Source organism: Macaca mulatta, chromosome 2 (assembly GCF_049350105.2).
Source record: "Macaca mulatta isolate MMU2019108-1 chromosome 2, T2T-MMU8v2.0, whole genome shotgun sequence".
NCBI classification, from domain to species: domain Eukaryota; kingdom Metazoa; phylum Chordata; class Mammalia; order Primates; family Cercopithecidae; genus Macaca; species Macaca mulatta.
Window position 1 is genome coordinate 175,188,874 of NC_133407.1, and position 23,103 is coordinate 175,211,976.

Consider the following 23,103-nt stretch of genomic DNA (forward strand, 5'->3'; position numbering starts at 1 on the left):
TATATTTTTAGTATAGGTGGGGTTTCCCCGTGTTGGCCAGGCTGGTCTCCTGTCCTTAAGTGATTCACCCACCTTGGCCTCCTAAAGTGCTGGGATTACAGGCCTGAAACACCACACCTGGCCTGTTGTGCAGCAGATAATTTTAGAGGCCAGGCTGTGCCAGGGTCTATTCTTGATGCTAGGGATAGATCTGTGAACAAAATATTGTCCCTGTCCTGTCTAGTGTGGGAGTTAGAAAATAAATACATAAATATGTAACAAGTTCCATACAAAAAGGAAGTAAAGCAGAGTTTAAAAAATAAAGAATGATAGGATACAGGGGTTGTTGTAGATAGGGTGGTCAGGAAGTCCCTCAGAGAAGAGGACTCAGCACAGATGTGAATGAAGTGAGGCAATGTAATATGAAGATTTTGTAAACATCTTACACATTAACATATTCACATATGCTTTTATGGCATCTTATTTTATTTTTGCCATCCCGTTTGCTTTTTCCATGCTTTAAAACAAAGGTTTTTCTTGAAGAATGGTTTTTATTACAAAAAACAAGGCATACTTATTAATAAATCAGAAAACACAGATGAGCAAATGAAATGTGTAATCTCATCCGCTCTCCCTTTTGGCTTCTTCTCAGGTTCTTTGCTGGAGCTTCCTTGTCTTCCCTACTGCTAATTGCTCTAGGCCTGCTCAGGGCTCAACCCTTGAATCTTTCCTCTTCCCTCTCTATACTCATTTATTTGGTGCCCATCTCAAACTGAACATGAATAGAACTGAACTCTTCATCCCACCCTGCCTTTACTACCAACTCTTCATTTCTAGTCTTCTTCAAAAATGCCAGCTAGGTTCTCCCAGTTACCCTGACTCAAATCTCAGAATCATCCAGACTCCTCTCTTTTTCTTTGTCTCTACCTTTGAAATCCAAAAGCTCACAACTTATCACCATGGCCATGTCTACTGCCACCACCTAGCCCAAGCCACCATTTCTTACCAGATTATTGCCACAGCCTCCTTCCTTGTCTCCCTGCCTGAACCCTTGCCTATGATGGATAGGTGGACAGCTCTGCACCCAGAAGCTACTGTCAGTCCTTTCATAGTGTCAGTCAGCCCTTGTTCCACCATGTCCTGCTTCTGCTCTAAACTCAACAATGGCTCCCACCTTACTCCAAATGAAACCCCACATCCCTGTCACAGCTTCCTTAGCCTCTATATTAGGTTGGTGCAAATGTAGTTGTGGTTTTTATCATTACTTTTAATAGCAAAAACCGCAATTATGTTTGCGCCAACCAATACTTCTCTTCTCTCTCTAATCCCTACCGTTAGTAGCAAAATCTACCATTTTCTCTTCTCTCGTTCCCCTCCACTCAGATGTTCTGGCCTCTTGGTTGTTTTTGGAGCCTGTAAGCACTCCTATTGAAGGACTATTTTCACTAACTCCTCTTTCTGCCTGGAACTTTTCTCCTGTCCTCATATCTTACTCCCTCACTTATTAAAGTAACTTCTTGAATCTTACCTTATTAGAAAAGCCTTCTCTAGCTACCTCCACCACTATCCCCCTAATCTAAATATTTTCCTTCATGTCATTCATACAGCTAGTTTTTACTGACTGTCCTAGCCTTCACCCCTCAGTCTTTACCAGATGTAAGCTTTGTAAGAGCAGGGACCTCATTTGGTGTGTTCACTGCTATATTTCCAGGTTTTAAAATGTGCCTGGCACATAGTAATGGATAATTATTTGTTATGTGAATCCTACCTACTCAGGGACAATCACTGTGAATGCCAAAGGACATATTTTTTAATGTAGCTTTCTAGTTGAATATGCACATACAACTTTTTAAAATAAAAATTTGTGATCATATGCATGCTAGTATTTTTTTTTACTAAATTATATTTGAATATCTTTTGTCTTTTTGGCAATATCTTTTTAGATGGCTACAAAATATTCCATTGTGTGAATGTGCCATAATTAACTTAAGCATCTTACTGGATACTGAGTTTTTTTCAGTATGCTTCTACCTTTAGCTCATTTTAAAAACAGAGGTGTTGAATTTTTCTTTAATTCTAAGGGTTCTTAATGTATTAAGCTTTGGTAAATTTTTCCCAGTTAATTATTTGGGAAGGAATTGAAGGAGCTTGACAGATGAAGAGGGAAAGGGGAAGGGCACCCAAATCCAAAGGGGCATCCTAGCCTTTGCCTCTTTCTTGAGTTCCAACTCCATATTTCCAACTCTCAGCTGCATATTTTCTAGTATCCTAAACTCTGCATGGCTAAAAGTCCATCATCTTCTCCCCTAAGTGATGTCTTCCTACTGGCATTTCTATTCATATTTACGGTACTGGTCTTCTCTCTACTTCTCAGACTGGAAACCTCCTAGTCATATTTCTCAGTCTCTCTCTTTCTTCCTTTCTCATTACTAATTTGGAGCTTCAGCATCTGACACTTGGGCATTCTGCAATGGGTTCACTCTGTAGTTTAAAACTCTTCCTACTCTGGTCTGTCTTGCACATTTCCAAAATTAAGCATTCTAAAGCCTGACTCTAATTATGTCATTTCTCTGCTTACAGCTCCTTTAACATTTCCCCATTCTTTAATTAATACGTTATAGCAGCATTAGATGTCTTCTGCAACCAGAAATCACCCACTTTTCTCAGTTTCTCACTCTCCCTGGCACTGTAGTCCAATCCATCTGGGTTATAACCTCTTCTTGGACCATACATTGTACTCTTCAATGCCTGTGGCTTCAAGTAGTGCTGTTCATTTTTACAGAAACTCTTGTTCTCCCATATTTGCCTCCAAAAACTCTTGTCATCCTTCAAGGCTCAGATGGAATGTTGTTTCTTTTTTAATCCTTCCCCAGTCATGCAGCCCAGAAGGGCTCTTGCTCTGCTTCACACTTTCGTGATACTCGATATCTGTGTCTCTTATGCAGTTGTTTTACTGACATATTATTTTTTTCTCCGTGTTTTACTTACTCTCATAGATTATAATTTATTGATGCCAGGGATTTTTGCCTTTTTTATTTATTTTCTTATTACGTTATCTAGCATCAGGGCTTACATATAGCAAATGCTCAGTAAACTTTGTTTAATAAATTAATGAAATATGAACAACTCAAAAATTGTATTATAACCTTCCATAAAAGAGATTAATATCGTTATCATAACCCCTGTAGACTGATAAAACTGGATTTTGTTTCATTCTTTTATATCTGGTTATTTGCAGATGGGACTGAACTGGGATAGAATTGTAAATTTGGAAAAGATTGCTTTTGAATTTCTCTACCTTTTTACCTGTTTTCAGATGAAGTCATACTTTGTTCTTTCCATCTTCCTGATTTCAAAATAAACTTACCAAACCTGGTTACTCTTCGCTAGACAGTAGTTTGCAAACTTGGCTGCTCACCAGAATCACTGGGGAACTTTTAAAATCCTGAAGCTCAGGCATTACCCAAGCCAGACAAACCAGATTTCTGTGGGTGAATTTCAGGCATCAGTATTTGTTTTTACAACTTGCCAGGGACCCCAATGTGCCGTCAAAGTTGAGGACTACCGCAATAACAACTTTGTTCTTAAACTTGTATGTGTATCAGAATCACCTGGGTAACGTGATAAAACTAGAGCAGCCCAGCCCCTAACCTGCTTCAGGGAGCCTGTTGTTTAATATTTGATTAGCTCTCCAGCTATGCCAATGCACACTGATGCTTGAGAACCACCACTGCAGCTAAATGTGACCTCCCCCAGGTAAGATCATGCAGCCTAATTAAAGTCCATGGGTTCATTCACAAGGTCCTGAAGGCACTGATGCTTATGGGTGGGAATTTCATAAAGCCTATTTGGGAATACGATTAAAATATGTTTACACACATTGCTATCTTTACAATAGTAGTTCCTGAATGTCAGATGGGCATTTATTCATAGATTTACGCTATTTTCATCTTGGTTGTAAACTGTAAACATTTAGTGCAAATTAAGTAATTTACTTTTTGGAAGATGATGACTTCTATTGCTTCCTCCGCCCCCCAAAACAGAGAACATATGTGATGCATAATGTACATCTCTGGAGTAAATCCAGGGCACACTAGTCCTGTCTGTAGATACTCAACTGTCTCTGGAGTAAGTGAGAAATAATCCTGTAATGTTACATGCTATTTCTGTTAAGCTTAAGGTGGGGTACTCCTGAGAGAATTTGAGTTTCTTTTGTTCATGGATAAAAATAGACTCACAGGACTGTGCTTAACACTGGAAAAAGGATATATGAAGACTCTTGGCGTGGGAAACTATTCCTTGAGACTATTATTACCTGTATCATGCCTCTGCATGCTTCCAAAGCTTAGAAAAAACAAGTGTTTCCTCTTTTTTTTAAACCCAGACAGATACCAGAAAATTGTTTTTCACATTGTTGGTTACTGTTCATCTCCACTCAGATTGACCAGACACATTTTATTTCTTCCCATCTTTTACATATTTTCACACTGGATTAGATACTCTGTAAAGTCTCTCCCAGTTCAAAAAGTCTATGATCTGACATACCGGATTCTTAACTTGAAATTGTCAAGCTTTTGCCTCCAAACCTGGCACTGTTAGCAGACTCATCTCAGCACAGGATGGGCATATCTGCTCTACTTTTGATTTTCATTTATTTTTCCAGATAAGCTTTGTGTTTTGAAAGGTTTCGTAGCAACCAAGTACCCAGGCTATTATCACTGCAAATAAACTAACATAAAGTAGGTATGTAGCTTGTAGCAATGTATGTATAATATATATTGATTTTAGTTTATAAGCAAATCAAACATTTCAAACATTTTAAGCCTTGTAGACACTTAAAAGGCTGTGAAAAGGAAATTGATATTGCTAATACAGATGAGATAGACCTCTCTAATTGCGTTTTGTTTTTACTTTATTTTCTGTTTGTGATTATTGCTCAGGAAAATTTGCAGGTTTTTTTTTCTTTAGTGAATTAAAGAAACGCTGCACTACCTTCTATTATGAGACATTATTCAACAGAATGACTATGCCAGACATACTAGCATATCTCCAAATTCATTTAAAATAGAAAGCAGAGAGAGGTTTTGGATGAGCGGAATATTTATTTTGTTTGGTAACTGAAATAATCCACAATTTGAAATATGTTTATAACTTTTTGCCTGTGTCGTTATTTTATGTCATTTTTTTCATACCTAAAGTGATGCATGCCTATTTACTTTTCCTTCTGATAATACTTATTCTCCACTACTTTAGGAAATGGAAGTTTTCTTTCATAAAACAATTTTGTGGGGTGTAAGTATTATTGTTGGACAGCAGAGGGCAATACGGAGTAAACAGAGACTTTGCAGGGAAAGGATGGGCGTTTTACAGATAACTGGCAAGTGTCCTGGCTTCTGTTGATTGGTGCTTGTCTATAATTATCAGATTACATGGCCCAAGTCCGTGTTTTGTTGAAAGAGTCCACAAGTACATGCATAGAAAGAGAAAACAAATAATAAAGATGGCATTTTCCATGTCCTTCAGACAAATTATATCTCAATTTTTAAGAGTCTATTTCTTGATACTAGTCCTCTTTTAGAAGATTCATATGCCATAATATTCACCCTTTTAAACTGTATGGTTATTGGGTTTTAGTATATTCTCAAGGCTGTGCAACCACCACTATCTAATTCCAGAATATTTTATTATCACAAAAATAAACTCCTAGTAGCAACTATTAGTAGTTACTTTGATTTTTGCTTCTCCTCAGCCTGTGGCAACCAACATCGACTTTCTGTCCTCATGGATTTGCCTGTTCTGAACAGTTCATAGAAATGAAATCCTGCAATATGTGGCCTTTTGTGTCTGACTTCCTTTCACTTAGCATAATGTTTTCAAGTTTCAGCCATGTCATAGCACACATCAATGCTTCATTTTTGTAAAATGACTAGCAATATCCTATTATATGAGTATACCACATATTTTTATCCATTCATCAGTGATGGATATTTCACTTTTCCCTACCTTTTGACTATTGTGAATAATGCTGCTAGAAACATTTGTGTACAATTTTTTGTGTGAACATATGTTTTCATTTCTCTTGGGTGTGTACCTGAAAGTGAAATTGCTGGGTTCTATAGTAACTCTATGCTTAACTTCAGAGTAACTGTCAAACTGTTTCTTACAGAAAATGCACACCATTTTGCATTCCCGCTCACAATGTATGAGGGTTCCATTTTTTCTACATCCTTGCCAACACTTGTTATTGTCTGCCTTTTTGATTACAGTCATTCTAGTGGGTGTGAGTGGCATTATATTTTCTTTTTCATTAATGCCAACGAACTGATGAAGTGAGATTTCAATGTGGCTTTGACTTGCATTTCCAAGAAATAGATTCCTTTAAACTTTTAGGATTCAGGCATTTATTTGAAAACTACAATCTACCTTGCTACATTGATCTAAACACACTATATTTCTGTCCTTTGGATAGTTAGTTTGGCTATAATGGAATGAATTTTAACAGTGTTTTCCTCTCTCCTTCCTTCTCTTCTATCTCTGATGACCAGATGCTGACAAAGCTGCTTTCCTCATGGGCATTAACTCCTCTGAGTTGGTAAAGGACTTGATCCATCCTAGAATCAAAGTTGGTAATGAGTATGTTACCAGAGGTCAAACTATAGAACAGGTAAGGTGATATTTCAAGAGCATTATTATTCTATGATCTTCCAATAATTATTTATATATTGTACTTGTATATTTTTCAACTACTAAGGATGTTTGCAATAATAAAAGCTTCTATAAATGAGCAAAAAAGAGCTCTTGGGATGACTATTCCAAATGTTTTTACTTGTGATGCACACCACAGTAAATGCTCTTGTCTGAAACATACATTTTGAAAGTTTTCCCTTAGGTAGCAAGTATCTTTGCAGATGCAGACAAACCCTCCACTTGTTGTGATCAACATCTTTGTCATCCAGCAAGGAAGCTTTCAAAGTTGTTCGTTCCTAACATGGATAAAATTGGCAAATTGGCATGCCTCACATATTTGGCATATTGGCTCCTTTGACATAAAAGACACATGGTGACATGTTAATTGAGAAACAGTTTTAGGACATATGCTAAAAACCAATATTTGAAAGGAGGTGGCTATTGAGAACAGAAATGAGAGATGGAATGTCATGTAGACTTTGTTTAGCATCCATAAGAATGTTGTAGTGGAGAATAACAAATTCTCTGAGGTTTTGCCTTAATGCAGTAAATATTCCCAGGGCCACTGGGTAATGAGACCATCTAAACATGCTAGTAAGTTTCAAAAATAATAATTTATAGCTGTAATGTGTAAGGGAAAATATGAGATAAGCTGGGCTGCAGTAATGCATACACACTAAAATCTCAGTGACAACAAAATATTTCTTACATGAAGTCCAATACAGAGTATATAGCCTTCTCTGTTTTGTAGTTCTATGTTGTTCTTTGTAGTTCTGTGTCATCTGGGACACATGGCCTCCAAAGTGACTGCACAAGGAGAAAAGATCATTTGTAGAGAAAGTACAACCACCTTTAACTGCTTGGGCTAGAAGTAATATCACTTTCACTAACAGTTCATTGATAAGAATTAGTAAAATAATACCTTTAGCTACAGAAAGGGGCTGAGAAATGTAGCCTTTCTGGAAAGAGGAAGTAGTGTCACACATAGTATGGATAAAGCATTCACAGGTATTATTGCCTTCTATTCTTACAATAATACTCAGAGCTAAGTAGGACAGAAATGCATAATTTATGATTTTTCTAGTTGAGCAAACTGAGTCAAAGGGAACGTTAAGTAACATTCTTACCCAGTCTTACTCAGTATACACCCTAACTCTGAAAGAAAAATAGACAAACGTACAAATTTGTAATATAAGACAGTCATCTTCTATATGATGACTAGAATAGATGTGTTTCCCTTGGTGTATTAAGGTAACTGATGTGTCTGTGTTATTTAAAACATTTAAATGACTAATCAAAATCAATTTATTAATTTAGCTTACTCTATAAATGGATAATTCTACCTCTACTATAATACTAACTTTACTATATTGAAATAATTTGCTTACATTTTTGTCTTCTAACCTCTTTGAGGCATGGACTATGTCTAATTCATCTTAGTGCCCCAAGCATCTGAAACAATTCCCTGTAAGCCGTAAGTGCTCCACACATGTTAAAATAGACTACATTGAGCTAAACTTGAATCACGATCAACAGGACACATAATTGAGCTATTTCTTGGCAGTGGGGTTAGAGTTGTTCAGCAGTTGCGTGCCTTCTTAGACATTCACCACAACATGCATGACATGCTATGATTATAGAACAGGGGTTTTCTCTGTATAAAACTAATGAGCCCAAATAGCAAGAAGAGCAGATTTTGAATGTTTCTAACATAAAGAAATGATCGATGTTTGAGGTATAGATGTGCTGATAACCCTGATTTGATCATTACCACATTGTATACATGTATGAAAATATCATACTGTACCTCATAAATATATACAATTATTTTTAAATTAAAATGATAATAAAAGCAAAAAAATAAAAATAAAACTAATGAGCCTATAGGAGGCCTGAGATCAAGCCTTCAGTTCTCTCATATTGTGTTCTGAGGAACTAAAAACATAATATTATAGTAGGGACTCCAGCCTTTACTATAACAGGACCAGTGAAACAAGCTAATATATTATTATTCAACATTAAAATAAAAAAACCTCCTCCTTTCTCTGTCTCTCACTCTCTCTCTCCTGGAGACATAGTAAGAAAGCACACTCTAAGCCTTTTTTTTCCCCTTAGGAATTTTACTGATTTTATAGAGACAATTGTCACTGCTAAAAATAGAGACATGTATGCTCTGTTGATGACAATTGCAAAAGATGGGAAAAAATTTTGCAGCGTTAACATTCTATACAAAATTTAGTTCTAGCTATAATGCTAACTAACTCTGATACCTTGGTTAATTGTCTTCATCTCTCTGAGCACCGCAGTGAAGTGGCTGAACAACTTTGTATTTCCCAATGTAATTGGCATTTAAGATGGGACAGTTCTTTATGGATGAGAGTGTCCTGCACATTGTAGATGTTTGGGATTCCTGGCCCCCAGGTAACTAAATGCCAGTAGCATTCTTAGTCACTGTGACAACCAGAAAATGCCACTTGCATTTCCAAATGCATTCCTCCTTTGAGGAGATACCATCCCAAGATGAAAACCACTATATATGCCTATCGAGAACTAAGGATCTTCAGGTCTAGTATTTCATGATTCCATGATATTTCTATGTCACCTAGAAATAAGTTCCTTTATGATTAATAATAAAATAATAATAATGTCCACTGAGTACTAACTATAGGTGATGTGCTAAGTGCTTTGCATGGATTATCTCATTTAATCTAATAAAAAGCCTACAAAGTAGATATTGTTATTGCCATTTTACAGCTGCAGACAGTGACCCTTAGAAAGATTAACCACTCAAGGCGACACAACTAGTAAGTAAATACTGGGGTGAGGATGAGGAAGTGATAAAAGCAGAAAAGGGGTGGAAAAGGGAGGATTAACATTTATTGGATACTAAGTGTCAAATGTGCTGTCAGTTTGCATCCCCTGTCTCATTGGATATCTCACAACAACCCTGAGCTACGCATATTTCATTATTATTATTTTACAGATGAGAAAGGCAGGGATCAACATGGTTAAAAATTTTGGCTGGGCACGGTGGCTCACTCCTGTAATCCCAGCACTTTGGGAGGCCAAGAGGGGAGGATCACCTGAGGTCAGGAGTTCGAGATCAGCCTGTCCAACATGGTGAAAACTCGTCTCTACTAAAAATACAAAAAAATTAGCCAGGTGTGGTGGTGTGTGCCTGTAATCCCAGCCACTTGGGAGGCTGAGGCAAGAGAATCGTTTGAACCTTGGAGGTGGAGGTTGCAGTGAGCCAAGATCGTGCCATTGCACTCCAGCCTGGGCAACAGAGCAACACTGTATCTCAAAAAAAAAAAAAAAAAAAAAAAAAAAAAAAAAAAAAAATTAACTCTTTGACGTCATTATTTTTTTTCTATTGTTTTCTATCATGCACTATTGCCCCCAGTAACCAAAGTCTTCTGTGAGGTTGTTTTAAAAAGAGCTAAGAAATGGGTGCACTTAACCCCTGAAAAGTGAAAGTATAGATTTAGCCACCTCATTTCCTCTTCATTGGACAAAAAATGATGAAAATGATTAATTAGTGAGCAACATATTGATCTGTTTCATGAATTCATCAGCAGATGTTTACCATCCATTTCTCCTACTGCCTACATCTCCAGGCTTTTTTCCTATGTTTCTCTACCACTTGTCCCACCTGACCTAACAGTGTCTCTCCCACTCCCACTTCTCAAGTATTTAGGGAATTAAAGGGGGGTAAGCAAGTTAGTCATGTTCTTTTAAAAGTTTCAAAGTGACTGCTATAGACAGAGTGATTTCTTCGGTGTTACAGAGGATGAAAATCATTCTTGATGCTTTATTTGTACGTGTGTGCTCTTGATGCTGATAATAAAAAACTGTGATGCCATCCGGCTGATGGATTACTGTGGAAATGACTCAAGATAACTGATCAGGGAGTGGGTGACTCATAACTAAATCACCACCAGAAACCAACTGGCTCCTGCTGCGTGCTGTCTCCTGGGCAGAAGGATGGATGTGATAGGCCTATTTTAAATGTTAAGTGGTTGGAGCACGTTCTGTTGCCAGGCTTGGAGAATGGCCAACTAAAATTCTCTCCTCCTTGGAGTATGTCAGAAACTTGCTACTACAGCAGTGCTATTGAGTTATGGAAGCAGGATATGCATGTGTAGAGCATCATCCAGGCACAAAGGTTGGCGCTGTCCCCAGTGGGTTACTTTAGAACCTTTGCCACACCCCACCAGGGAAGGAAAAGGCAGCCTCAGTTTTACAGCAGGAGAATCTGAGTCAGAATGATGCACCAAATGGCTATTCTCTGTCCAGGTTGTTGAGAGCAACACTGGGAACTAATATAATAAAGAGTTGGAAGCTAAGGCTAGGAAGATCCTTTAAGAGTGTTTTTCAGATGAAGATGCTGCTTTCCAGAAAGGTTAGATCACTTGCCAAAGGTTACACATCTACAGCAGTGGCAGAACAAGGATTAGGGATTATAAATTTCTAATGTACTATATCACTATGTTCAAACTATTACTCATGGTATTACAAATATTCTGAATCTTATTAAAATGGTAAGGAAGACTTCATTAAGGACTGCAATAGATATATTGCAACAGGGTAGAGATACTGGGCTCAACTGCAAGTACAACAAGGTTAAGTGGGGATTTATAGCCCAAGACCAGAGGGAGGGGATCAGTGGGTGGAAAATTACTAACAGTGGGTAGGAGGATTTTTTTTAAACTGACCTAACAGGATTCTTGCTAAAGGCAGGCCAATAACATGTACATCAAAGGTGGGGGATAGGGGAACTTAATCAGAGATCAAGGGTGAGTGACTTAGCAGACTTCTTCCTGTAGCTGGGCTAGACAGGCTGAAGACAGGACAGGTAAGGTGGAGGCGAGGGGTCAGAGGATCCTCATTAAAGTTTGGTCAAGGAGAGAGTCTTTGTCAATAGTAATCAGCTGGGGATTGTGTTAGCTTACAGATTCTGATTCAGTAGGTCTGGGACTGGGCCTGAGAGTTTGCATTTTTAACACACTCTTAGGTGGTGTTGCTGCTGCTTGTCTTAGGATCACACTTTGAATAGCAAGGCTTTGGGACACATTACCACACCATAACCCGGGATAGTTAGTCCTTTAATAATAGGAACGTGATTCCTCTCATCTGTGTTTCCATAAGGAGGCACCAGGCTAGCTTACTCCTTTCTCCTACCCATCTCCTTTCCTCCTTTTTCCTCCCTTCCTCTCTCCCTCCTTTTCCTTCTCCCTCCCTCCTTTTCTTCCTTCCTTCCCTTCCTTCCTCCCTCCCTCCCTCCATCCCTCCCTTTCTTCCTCCCTCCCTTCCCCTCTTTCTCCCTTTCTCTCTTTCTCTCTCTTTTCCTTCCTTCCTTCCTTCCTTCCTTCCTTCCTTCCTTCCTTCCTTCCTTCCTTCCCTTCCTTCCTTCCTTCCCTTCCTCCCTCCCTCTCTCCTTCCTTTTCTTTCTTTCTTTCTTTCTTTCTTTCTTTCTTTCTTTCTTTCTTTCTTTCTTTCTTTCTTTCTTTCTTTCTTTCTTTCCTTCTTTCTTTCTTTCTTTCTTTCTTTCTTTCTCTCTCTTTCTTTCTCTCTCTCTCTCTCTTTCTTTCTTTCTCTCTCTCTCTTTCTTTCTTTCTTCCTGTCTGTCTCTCTCTCTCTCTCTGTCTCTCTCTTTCTTTTCTTCCTTTTCTCACTGTATTCATCAGAATGTTGGAACCACAGAAGGTCAATAAACACATCCTGATTTGACTAGAAGGTGGTTGCTGATAGAGAATGCCCAGGATTAAAACGAACACTTCAGTCAGATGAAGGAGTGTTTTCAATGTAATTTCTAGGTAACCTGTGCTGTTGGCGCCCTGTCCAAGTCAATGTATGAAAGGATGTTTAAGTGGCTGGTGGCACGGATCAACAGGGCCCTGGATGCCAAGCTGTCAAGGCAGTTCTTCACTGGCATTCTTGACATCACTGGTTTTGAAATCCTTGAGGTAAGTGTATCTGGTAAGAAGGAAGTCAATGCACATTTATAAGAAGATTAGAAAATGTTACTTGAAGATGGGAAAATATGGTCAAAGCATGAGGATCATTCTGTGCATACCTTAAGGGCTACCTTGATTGGAGAAGAGCTATAATTAATAGTAATTATTGTTGTACTTAATGGTATTAAGTATTTATTGATTTCTTAATTCTGTCTTACATAAAGGTAAATAGAGGTAAAGGAATTAATTGTGATTTTAAATTTTAATACCATTAAGTTCTGTGTTATTGTAATAATCTTTAGAAAATTGCACTTAATGATATTACAATTCAAAATTACAATTAATTGAGTTAATTGAGCATTTGTTTCTTGTTGGGTCTATTTCCGATCATATAATAATGGTTATGGTTTTTTCTTTACCTGACGTTCTTGAAAGTGGACCTCAATTTTATTTTTATCTCTTCTTCTTACCTATTCATATCCTTGAAGTATAATAGCCTTGAGCAACTTTGCATTAATTTTACCAATGAAAAGTTACAACAGTTCTTCAATCGGCACATGTTTGTTCTGGAGCAAGAGGAATATAAGAAAGAAAGCATTGAATGGGTGTCTATTGGCTTTGGTCTGGATTTGCAAGCTTGCATAGATCTCATTGAGAAGGTAATATATATTTTTCTCCTTGTCCATTTTCATTTCGGGAGAATTGTCCCTGCCTGTTACGTTGATCCATGTCAGGACTTAGGCTCTATCAGAGGATGGGAAATGGGGGCGGAAAGTCCTGCACATTTTGTCTTAATGGTGTTTGTGTGCATCACCCATGGCATCTGAACGAAACTCTCTTGTCAGTTGCCCCCTCCATCATCTCTAACGCAGGCTTTCACTGCACATTTGCTGCTAATGCATGGCCTCCACTGTTAATGTGAGAGGAAACTTGTCGAGATTAAAAAATTGTTGTGCTCTTGACTGGAAAAACACAGAGCTGAAAATATGAGCACTGTAGGGCCTGACTGATTAACATAAGGTGAATGAGTAGACCCAGAGCAGCTTAACGAAATTTGGCAAATTAGCATGCAAACAAACAACTGCCATCAATCCTCAAGGCCACTACCTTGCAGGATGTAGTTTGTTCATTTAATTGGACAAGTACCAGTTAAAGTAATTTATGACAGTACGTCATGGTTTATTAGTAAATTAGCTGCAGTGTACAGTTTCTGAATTTGGTGATATCCCAATACTCTGAAATCTTTCTGCATGTTCTGGGAAAGATGAGCGGGGTTTGCTGGGGAATTATGTATGTCCTTTCTGTGGCTTTCTCCAAGGGAGCAAGCATGGCGGCATGTTAGCAGTTACATGCCTCTTGGGCTTCGCCATAATCGTGGATTGCGGTGAATCTTGAAGATGGATCTGGGCAGTCTGAAGCCTTTAATTTCCTGAAAACTCTAGCTATGCTGTCACAGTTGATTCTCAACAATCCTGCTAGGAAGGAGCTAGATCAACTGACCTTTCCCTGTCCTTTGCAAGCCTCAGGTTTTATCAATCTGTGTCCTATCAATTTCATTTATTAGGCTTTAGATCTTTTCGAAAATAACTATTATTTCCAACGGGAGTAGATATCCCATTGATTTTATTTATTTTATAACAAGTTAACTTTCTGGGGGAAAGACAGGCTGATAAAAAAATAATAATAATGAATCAACCATGAGCTGATTAAAAATAGTAATAAGCATGAACCAACCATGATCTGGTAAATGTATTCTGGCCTTATAAAAGCTGTAGTTGTCTGATTAGAAATGAAACAAAAGAACTGGAGGTCCTCAGAGGGACAGAGTTAGCTCCTGGCAATTGTCACCTATCATATATACATACTTTGATTATCACAAGATACTGTTTCCAGGCAGGAACGTGGACATAGACGTTCAGATCCTGACAAGTTCTGTGAATGTTACTGATTTTTAGTTGATCTGAAGTCTGTTGCCTCATTTGTGCCAGTCTTGGTTATTCCAATTAACACACTAGCGTCATGGATGTAATTTCCTGTTGTATTTTCTACTGATATAATAAAATGAGAAAAAATTACTGACCAGATGATGAAAGGAAAAGATAAGTCTTTGGTTTTCGACAAACAATTTCAACAGGATCCAGGTCAGGCAAATGAAAATACCAAAGACTTCCTTGAAAAGATTCTAAATTTTGAAAAGACCCATTATGTTGGTTGGGGCTATCTGAAGAAGATTTGTAGCAGATATTAATGATCAAACTCAGTCCTTGAAATAAAATGCATCATGGGATGTTTTTAAAATTCGAAAGAACTAAAACATATCAATGTGTATAAAATGTCGTATAGCATGCATCTCTGTATACATATAAGGAAAAAGGATTTTCATTACATGAAAGTTTCATATTTGTACAAAAAAGTGCTTGTAGTAGTCCCAGCTACTAGGGAGGCTAAGGCAGGAGAACAGCTAGAACCTGGGAGGTGGAGGTTGTAGTGAACCGAGATCACACTGCTGCACTCCAGCCTGGGCAACAGAGTGAGATTCTGTCTCAAAAAAAAAAAAAAGGTTATATCAAACTAAAATAAAAAATGTATTCTAACACAAACTTTAATTGTTAATTTGGTCTTCAAGTTTATAGTGACCTCCTTTCACATTTATGCTGTGAACAAATCTATTATAGGATTTGCTCATGTTTTATTACTTGAAATATTCTAGTTTGTTTAGAACTTGTGCATTAATAATTTACATACTAAAGTATTAATATATAATGACATATTTATGGTTATACATAAGGCATTGGTAAAGAGATCTTCCCTATTATTTCTTAATAAATACTCTCCAAATTATACATTTAAAAACTTACTATTTGGTGTAAACACCCTAGAAGGCAACATACTTCTTCCAATAATTTAGCTCTTTGGAAAATTTCTCACGATATTGGGATTAGGATAGATTTTAGAATTTTACCAGCCTCAAGAGAAAATTTGCTTCAATACTTTTCATTCACTGGTTTTTGAGTCCAAACTACACTGCCTAGTTTGATTACATTATTTACTTTATTGGCCTGACTTGACCTGAATAATATATAATGATATTCCATCAGACAATAGGAATTTTTGATGTCAGTAGTTAATAGTATCAGCTATCCCAAAGAAAGTTCTAAAATATTTTAACTACTGGCAGCATCTTGGCATTATATGTTATCACCTCCCAAGGGAAACTTTTCAGATGTGTTCATTCTTGGTGTTTTTAATATAAAATGAAATCATATTAATATCTAATTGTTTCTTGTATGCACATGAGTATTTTCTTTAAACACATACCTCCATGCTTTTTTTGATTGGCAACTCTTACATTTTGTTTGATAATTGATCACAGCAAAGCAGTCAAGTTCCCAGAACTTAGACCTGTATGTCTCAGGGTTCACCTGTCAATTAATTACTTAGCAGAAATGTGCTGAGGGCCTACATTTTAGTTACCTTGGAACCTACTATGATAAGGGTTATGATGTGCAAACCCCAGAAGGCATCATCCTGGCATTCCAGGAACTTCTAGTATTATTGGAAATAAGCCTTAAAACAAAGGCTTTTACTTTTTTTTAAAACCAACAAGTAAGTCTACTTTGCAACTATTTGTTTTGATTGCTTCCTCTTCACCCCTTTGCTGAAGGAGGGAATCCTGCCCTAGGTTTATGGGAAAGGCTGAACATGTGACATTCAACACTAGACAGATGAGACCAGCATTTTAGTAGCCACATATGCTCACAGCCTACACGGGGTACACCTTGAACCATGCAGGGCCACAGGAGGGCTGTGCTGAGAAAAGAGTGAAAAAGCAGGGGCTGTGGGAGGCAGACTTTGTAGTAATTATAGGTGACGTGACAGTAGAATTCTACAAGAGGGTGCGATAGGCTTGTTTGAATAATTTCATGGGCTGATAGAGAAATGAAACCCATTACTCAGGGATAAGCAGGCACTATGCATGGTCCCTGCCATAAGGAGAGTGTTTGGCTAAGGGACATAACACATGGGAGCACAACAGAAAGGGAACTTTTGAGCCCCTCCTGGTTTTTCCCAGATGCCAAGGCACACATAATGTTGGGCCTCAATTTTAGGCCTTTTACCACACTACTGTATATAAGACTCTGTATAAAATGCTGTAGAGAAATATAAGCATTTTTTATAAATAGCTTTGCCTTCAGGAAATTTGCAGTCAAGTAAAGGATTTGTAAGTCTAATAAATGTAAAAAATGCATTTAAAAAATTATGTGCTATATGATGCAATAAAATTTTCCTACACACCACATTCTCTCCATCAGCAAGTTGGCACTCAGCTCTAAATTCAATGCATACCTTATTTTTAATGACTTCTCATAAGCTCCAACACTACCACTACTCTAGATCAGGGATCAGCAAACTGACTTTGTGGACCCAGTCTAGCCTGCAGCCTGTTTAGGTAAATCAAGTTTGATGGGAGCATGGCCATACTCATTTTGTTTACAGGTTGTTGCATGCTGCTTTCAGTGCTTCAATGACTAAGTGGATAGCAAAGGTCTGAGAGAGACTCTATGGTCCTCTAGAGAAAAAGTGTGCTAATGGAGTTCATGAGATTTGCAGTAACATTTTTTGTTTGTTTGTTTGTTTAGTTTTTTGAGACAAGAGTCTTTCTCTGTTGCCCAGGCTGGAGTGCAGTGGCCCAATCTGGCTCTGCAACCTCTGCCTCCCGGGTTCAAGTGATTTTCCTGTCTCAGCCTCCCGGGTAGCTGGGATTACAGGCACACACCACCATTCCGGGCTAATTTTTGTATTTTTAGTAGAGACAGGATTTTACCATATTGGCCAGGCTGGTCTCGAACTCCTGACCTCAGGTGATCTGCCCGCCTCAGCCTCCCAAAGTGCTGGGATTACAGGTGTGAGCCACCTCACTCAACCTGTTTGTTTTTTTAAAACACTTTAAAAATGTAAAAGCCATTCTTAGCTCACCGGCTTTCCAGTACAGAGTGCAGGCAGGACTGAGCCCACGAGCCCTACTTTCTAAATCAATGATCCTCTTTAAGCATAAATGAAATCACAGTACTTCATTTAAAAAGTCTCCAAAGGCTTCCTATTACATTTAAAATGAAAGCCACATGTCTTACTACGGCCTATAAGGCCTTTGAGATCCAGCTACTACTTACTTACCTCTTTGACATTCTCTCTTAACATGTACTCCGTCAAGCTAGCTTTTCTCTGCCCACACTGGCGTCTGGCAGGACCTCAGACTTGCCAAGTGGGCTCTGGCCTCGGGGCCTTTGCATTCTTCATTTTTCTGCCTGGAATACTTGTGCACAGATCTTCTCAGCTTGTTGTTTTCATTTAGGAGAAGTGTCTTACCCAATGACTCTATCTAAAACCTCCTTACCCCCTGTCATTCTCTATTTCATTACTTTGAATGTTTTCTTCAGAGCATTTATATGAAACTAAGTCATTTGTTTTTTGGAGTTATTTCTTTGTTTACTTGCCTATTGTCTGCCACTCCACTAGAACATATGCACCCTGAGGACAGGCACTTTGTGTATGTGGCTCACAGCTGCATCAATCACCGGCAGTTACTGGTAAGGGTATTAAGTAGCAGATATTTAATTAATATATGTTGAATGGATGATTGCTGAGACCAGCTTGGTCAGGGAGACCCTAACCTAGCGGCGCTAGAGGAATTAAAGACACACACACAGAAATATAGAAGTTTGAAGTGGGAAATCAGGGGTCTCACAGCCTTCAGAGCTGAGAGCCCCAAGCAGAGATTTACCCACATATTTATTAACAGCAAGCCAGTCATTAGCATTGTTTTTGTAGATATTAGATTATCTAAAAGTATCCTTTATGGGAAACGAAGGTATGGGCCAAAACAAAGGGGTGGGTCTAGCTAGTTATCTGCGGTAGGAGCATGTCCTTAAGGCACAGATCGCTGTGCTATTGTTTGTGGTTTAAGAACGCCTTTAAGCGGTTTTCCACCCTGGGTGGCCCAGGTGTTCCTTGCCCTCATTCTTGTAAACCCACAACCTCCCAGCATGGGTGTTATGGCCATCATGAACATGTCACAATGTTGCAGAGATTTTGTTTATGGCCAGTTTTGGGGCCAGTTTATGGCCAGATTTTGGAGGACCTGTTCCCAACAGATGATTGCTAGTTTTATGCAGTGAATATTCTTCCCTTTGTTAATTGATTGGGTTCCTGGGAAATAATTTATACTGACCCCCTACTGAAAGTGCAGGTGGTTTTAAAAAAAATCTGCTGCTCTTATGTCTCTTCAACAGCCAATGGGCATCTTTTCCATCCTTGAAGAAGAGTGTATGTTTCCTAAGGCTACAGACCTGACTTTCAAGACCAAACTCTTTGACAACCATTTTGGAAAGTCGGTTCATCTCCAGAAGCCCAAGCCTGATAAGAAGAAATTTGAAGCTCATTTCGAACTTGTCCATTATGCAGGAGTGGTGAGTTACCTCTGGACCCCCGGTCTTGAATTTTCCTGATTTTGTTTCAAATATGCTCAGCCAAAGCCCTTAGATGATATTTAAGTAATGTTTAGATTAAATGAAGAGAAGAACAAAATATATCTCAGTTCCACAAAAAAGGTAGTGTAACCATTTAGCACTCAGGAAATGAAATGGCCATACTACAATAGCATTCCATGTGCACAGAGGTCAAAAATCTCCAAATGGACTCTGTCAACCTCAACTCAAAGCAAGGCAGCTTCAGAAAGGCATGGAGACCATCAAAGTCATAGTTTCTCCCCATTTGTCCTTCCTTTTAACTTAACGTTGTGTGAATGAGTGATTTCAATTGATCTTTTTATTGAAGATTTTTTTATTCTCCCATAAAGAAATAGTCAACGTGAAGTAATGGTCTCCAAACTATGGCCAAAAAAGGTTTCTGATGACTCTTGCTACCTCTCCTCATTTCCTCACCGGCGTATATGCCCCTTTTTCTGCACTTCTACTTCTGGATGGTGATTCTGGGTGGAACAAAAAGAGAACTGATAAAGGATAAAATAATACTTTGACCTGAAAATGGCCTGCCAGCTGTACACAGATATGTTTATAGTTCTCTTCTTTGATATCCTGGCATATTAATTATAATGATATATACAGTAAAATACCATTGTAATTGCTAGGTTTTTTTGAGTGTTCACTGTGTGTCAGAGACAGTTGGATTATTTTATCATTCTTGCCTTTAAAGGACTGATGGGGTGAAATACCATTCAATCCTTCCTTCCTCTCTGTTGCTCTCTCTCCCCATTCTTATCTCTCCTCTCTTCTACTTCTTCCCCTATCTCTCTCACTTCTTCCCATCCTGTCTGTTCCTTTCTTTTGACAATGTTAATGATAAGAATCTTGAGAATCTTTTTGGGATGCCCAGTGGACTTTTGGAGTGTTATTCAGTACTATTACCTTAAACTGATTTAAAGGTAAAGGACCCACATAATTTGTGATTTATTAAAAGTAATGCACAGGCTGGGCATGGTGGCTCCCTGTAATCCCAGCACTTTGGGAAGCTGAGATGGGTGGATTGCTTGAGCCGTAGGAGTCTGAGACCAAACTGAGCAACATGTGGAAACTCTATCTCCACACACGCACAATAAATAAAAATACAAAAAAAAAAAAAAATAGCCAACCATGGCAGCATGTGCCTATAGTCCCAGCTACTCTGGAGGCTGAGGGGGAAGGATTGATTAAGACCAGGAGGTCGAGGCTACAGCAAACTGTGACTATACCACTGCATTCCAGCCTGGATAACAGAATGAGACCCTGTCTCAAAAAAGAAGAAGAAAAAAAAGGTAATGCACAGCCTTCTATGTTAACTTATGCAATCTTTTTTCTTTTTATTACCTGAAATGCATGCCTTTCCAAAGGTACCTTATAATATCAGTGGTTGGCTGGAAAAGAACAAAGACCTCCTTAATGAAACAGTGGTAGCTGTATTTCAGAAGTCTTCCAACAGACTCCTGGCGAGGCTTTTTGAAAATTACATGAGTACTGACAGTGGTGAGTCATACAATCTTCCTTGATTTTTCAGCCTCAGAATGGAACCCATGACTGCCTCAGCTTTTACAAAAATTCTTGCTTCTTTCCTGTGATATGTTTCTGCTCCCTGTGGTCTGAGTCGTCCTCTCTTATTAGTCTTTCTGTCTTCAGGCTGGGGATTCTTCAGGGAGATGTTACTAGTGCTCTAAGATAGATTCAAGAAGTCTGTTCCTGGCCTGCTTTTGTCTTCCACTTCACCTAGCTACAAAGGGAAAACAAAAAACATGTTTTGATGAATGATTTTGGGGCAATAACTTATTGCCCCAAATATCTAAATAACTATATAACTATATACATACATATATACACATATATATAGTTACATATATATACATATATATATAGTTATTGCCCCAAATATCTTGAAATATTCTCTTTCACAGCACTCTGTGCACTTAGGATTATTAAAAGCTTTGTGAAGGCAGGTATTATGTCTGACTTGCTCAACTGTAGCCTCTAGCATGCAGCAAATACCTGTTTAGCAGGCATTCTATTCTGACAACTAATCTTGTTTAGTAGTTTGTAATTTACAAAGTACTGTTAGATACATTATCTTACTTATTTCTTACCATGACACTTTAAGATATGTACAGTGTTCCTATCTTTCTACCTAAGCTTTGCCATATAGTAGATTTGTAAAATCAGGGATGCTACTTAAGAGAAGTTAATGCATATCACTGCATTTAGGATGCAGTGAAAACTTCTGCACCATCATATGATGGATTTGAAGATACTGAGCCAAAGTTGCTAACACCAGCCTCACTGAAGTAAATGCTAACCTACTCACAGAGGGAAGCTCTCCACGATTTACAGCAAAAGTCACAGATCGACAGCCTCTGAGCAGAAACTGGCCTTCAAACACGTTTTGTTTGGTCCACACAAATTTAAAAAATCAGATTTCACATACACATTTGAGTTTCCGTTTTCTTTTGAAAAATGGAAATTCTGGGGAAATAGATAATCTAGCCAGCCTGGGTTCTGATTTCCCCATGGCAACAGTACACCAACTGTTCTTTAAATGGGGTGCGTACTCTCACTTTCAAACATACCCTGCTGTTATCTTACACCCAGCTGCATGTTAACTCCCAGCCCCTATCAGGCTGATTGGTTCTCCTGACTGACATAGGGAATGGAGAGAAAATTTAGCACTTTCTGGCTTTATCAGCACATGATGACATAATTCTGGAACATGCCTGAAATCCTCTGGGCCTGCCTCAAGAAAGCTATTGTGTCCGGACCCGGCTAATGTTCAGGCAGTGCATTTGCCTGATTCTAATAGCTGCTAAAGTACCTCTGAGAAGTCTGTTTGATAGTAGCCACATACGCTTATGACTCCCAGTTGAGTAATTCTCTGATCATAAGAGATCAGAGAATGGTTTGGGCAGAGAATTAGAGGAGAAATCATCTTCTAACTCTTCAGGGTGTGTACTGTGTTCTTAGGAACTAAAAGACAAGAATTGTTCAGAATGGCTTTTTTTTTTTTTTTTTTTTTTTAAGTTCTAAAACACCCTCTGAAAATGCTTGCCTCCAAGTTTCTGATGGATTCAAACTTTAAATTGCTAGTAATAACCATACTTTCTCCCGGGGAATCCAAATAATTTAAACCAGGGTTATAATTCTTTTTTAAAAATTAATGAAATATTCCCTTTTCATGGATGGAAAAACTGAAGTACAAAGAAGTCAAGAGTTTCACTGAGAGACCTGGGGTGTTTCAAAAGAACATTAGTGATTAAGCTTCATGACATCTGCCACGGCACAGTTGCTACTCAGGCACAGAGAATATTTTATTAGTTTTCCATATTGACAGCTACCCTATTCTGTCCAACTTGCCTATGGATTTTGTTGTTGCTGGGTTGCACATCTTAGTGACTTAGCATTATTCAAATGTTTATAAAGCTGGTTGGCCTAGCACAGGTTCTTTTGCTTCAAGAAAATGGAAATAGACTTATTATTTTTTATAAATCATGAATATAAATACATGAATGTAGCTAAAAACACAGACAATATAGAAAAACTGAAAAAAGAACATAAAAATTACCTGTAACTTCATATAGATTAACCAACTATTTACATTTTGGTATTTACACCCCCCAACATTTTTCATGTTTATAGTCACCCATAACACAGCTGCACTTAAAAACATGTGTACATACTCAAGGTCATCATATATAAAATTTAGGCTTTGCAAACAAACTTTTTCTCTAAAAATATCCTAGAAATCTTTCCATATAAGTTATATGGATCCACGTCATCATTTTAAAAGCTTACAGTGTTTCACTGTATGCATATTCTCTCATAAATTAATCTCCTATGGTGTGCATTTGTGGATTAACTTTGTTTTTGCTTAATTTTTTTGCAGTGACTAAATAATGCTTCAGTGAGTATTGTTGCACAGTTGCCTGATTATACCCTTAAGGAAAAGC

General features: G+C 38.1%; 1 protein-coding gene across 1 annotated transcript in view; it reads left to right on the plus strand.

Moving 5' to 3' along the window:
• MYH15 (myosin heavy chain 15) overlaps positions 1 to 23,103 on the plus strand; it is a 129,576-nt gene that overhangs the window by 27,089 nt on the left and 79,384 nt on the right. Inside the window, exons 12-15 of the mRNA XM_077994122.1 lie at positions 12,483 to 12,632; positions 13,112 to 13,282; positions 18,914 to 19,090; positions 20,509 to 20,641. Of these exons, the coding sequence (XP_077850248.1) occupies positions 12,483 to 12,632; positions 13,112 to 13,282; positions 18,914 to 19,090; positions 20,509 to 20,641 (631 nt within the window). The remainder of the gene's footprint in view (positions 1 to 12,482; positions 12,633 to 13,111; positions 13,283 to 18,913; positions 19,091 to 20,508; positions 20,642 to 23,103) is intronic.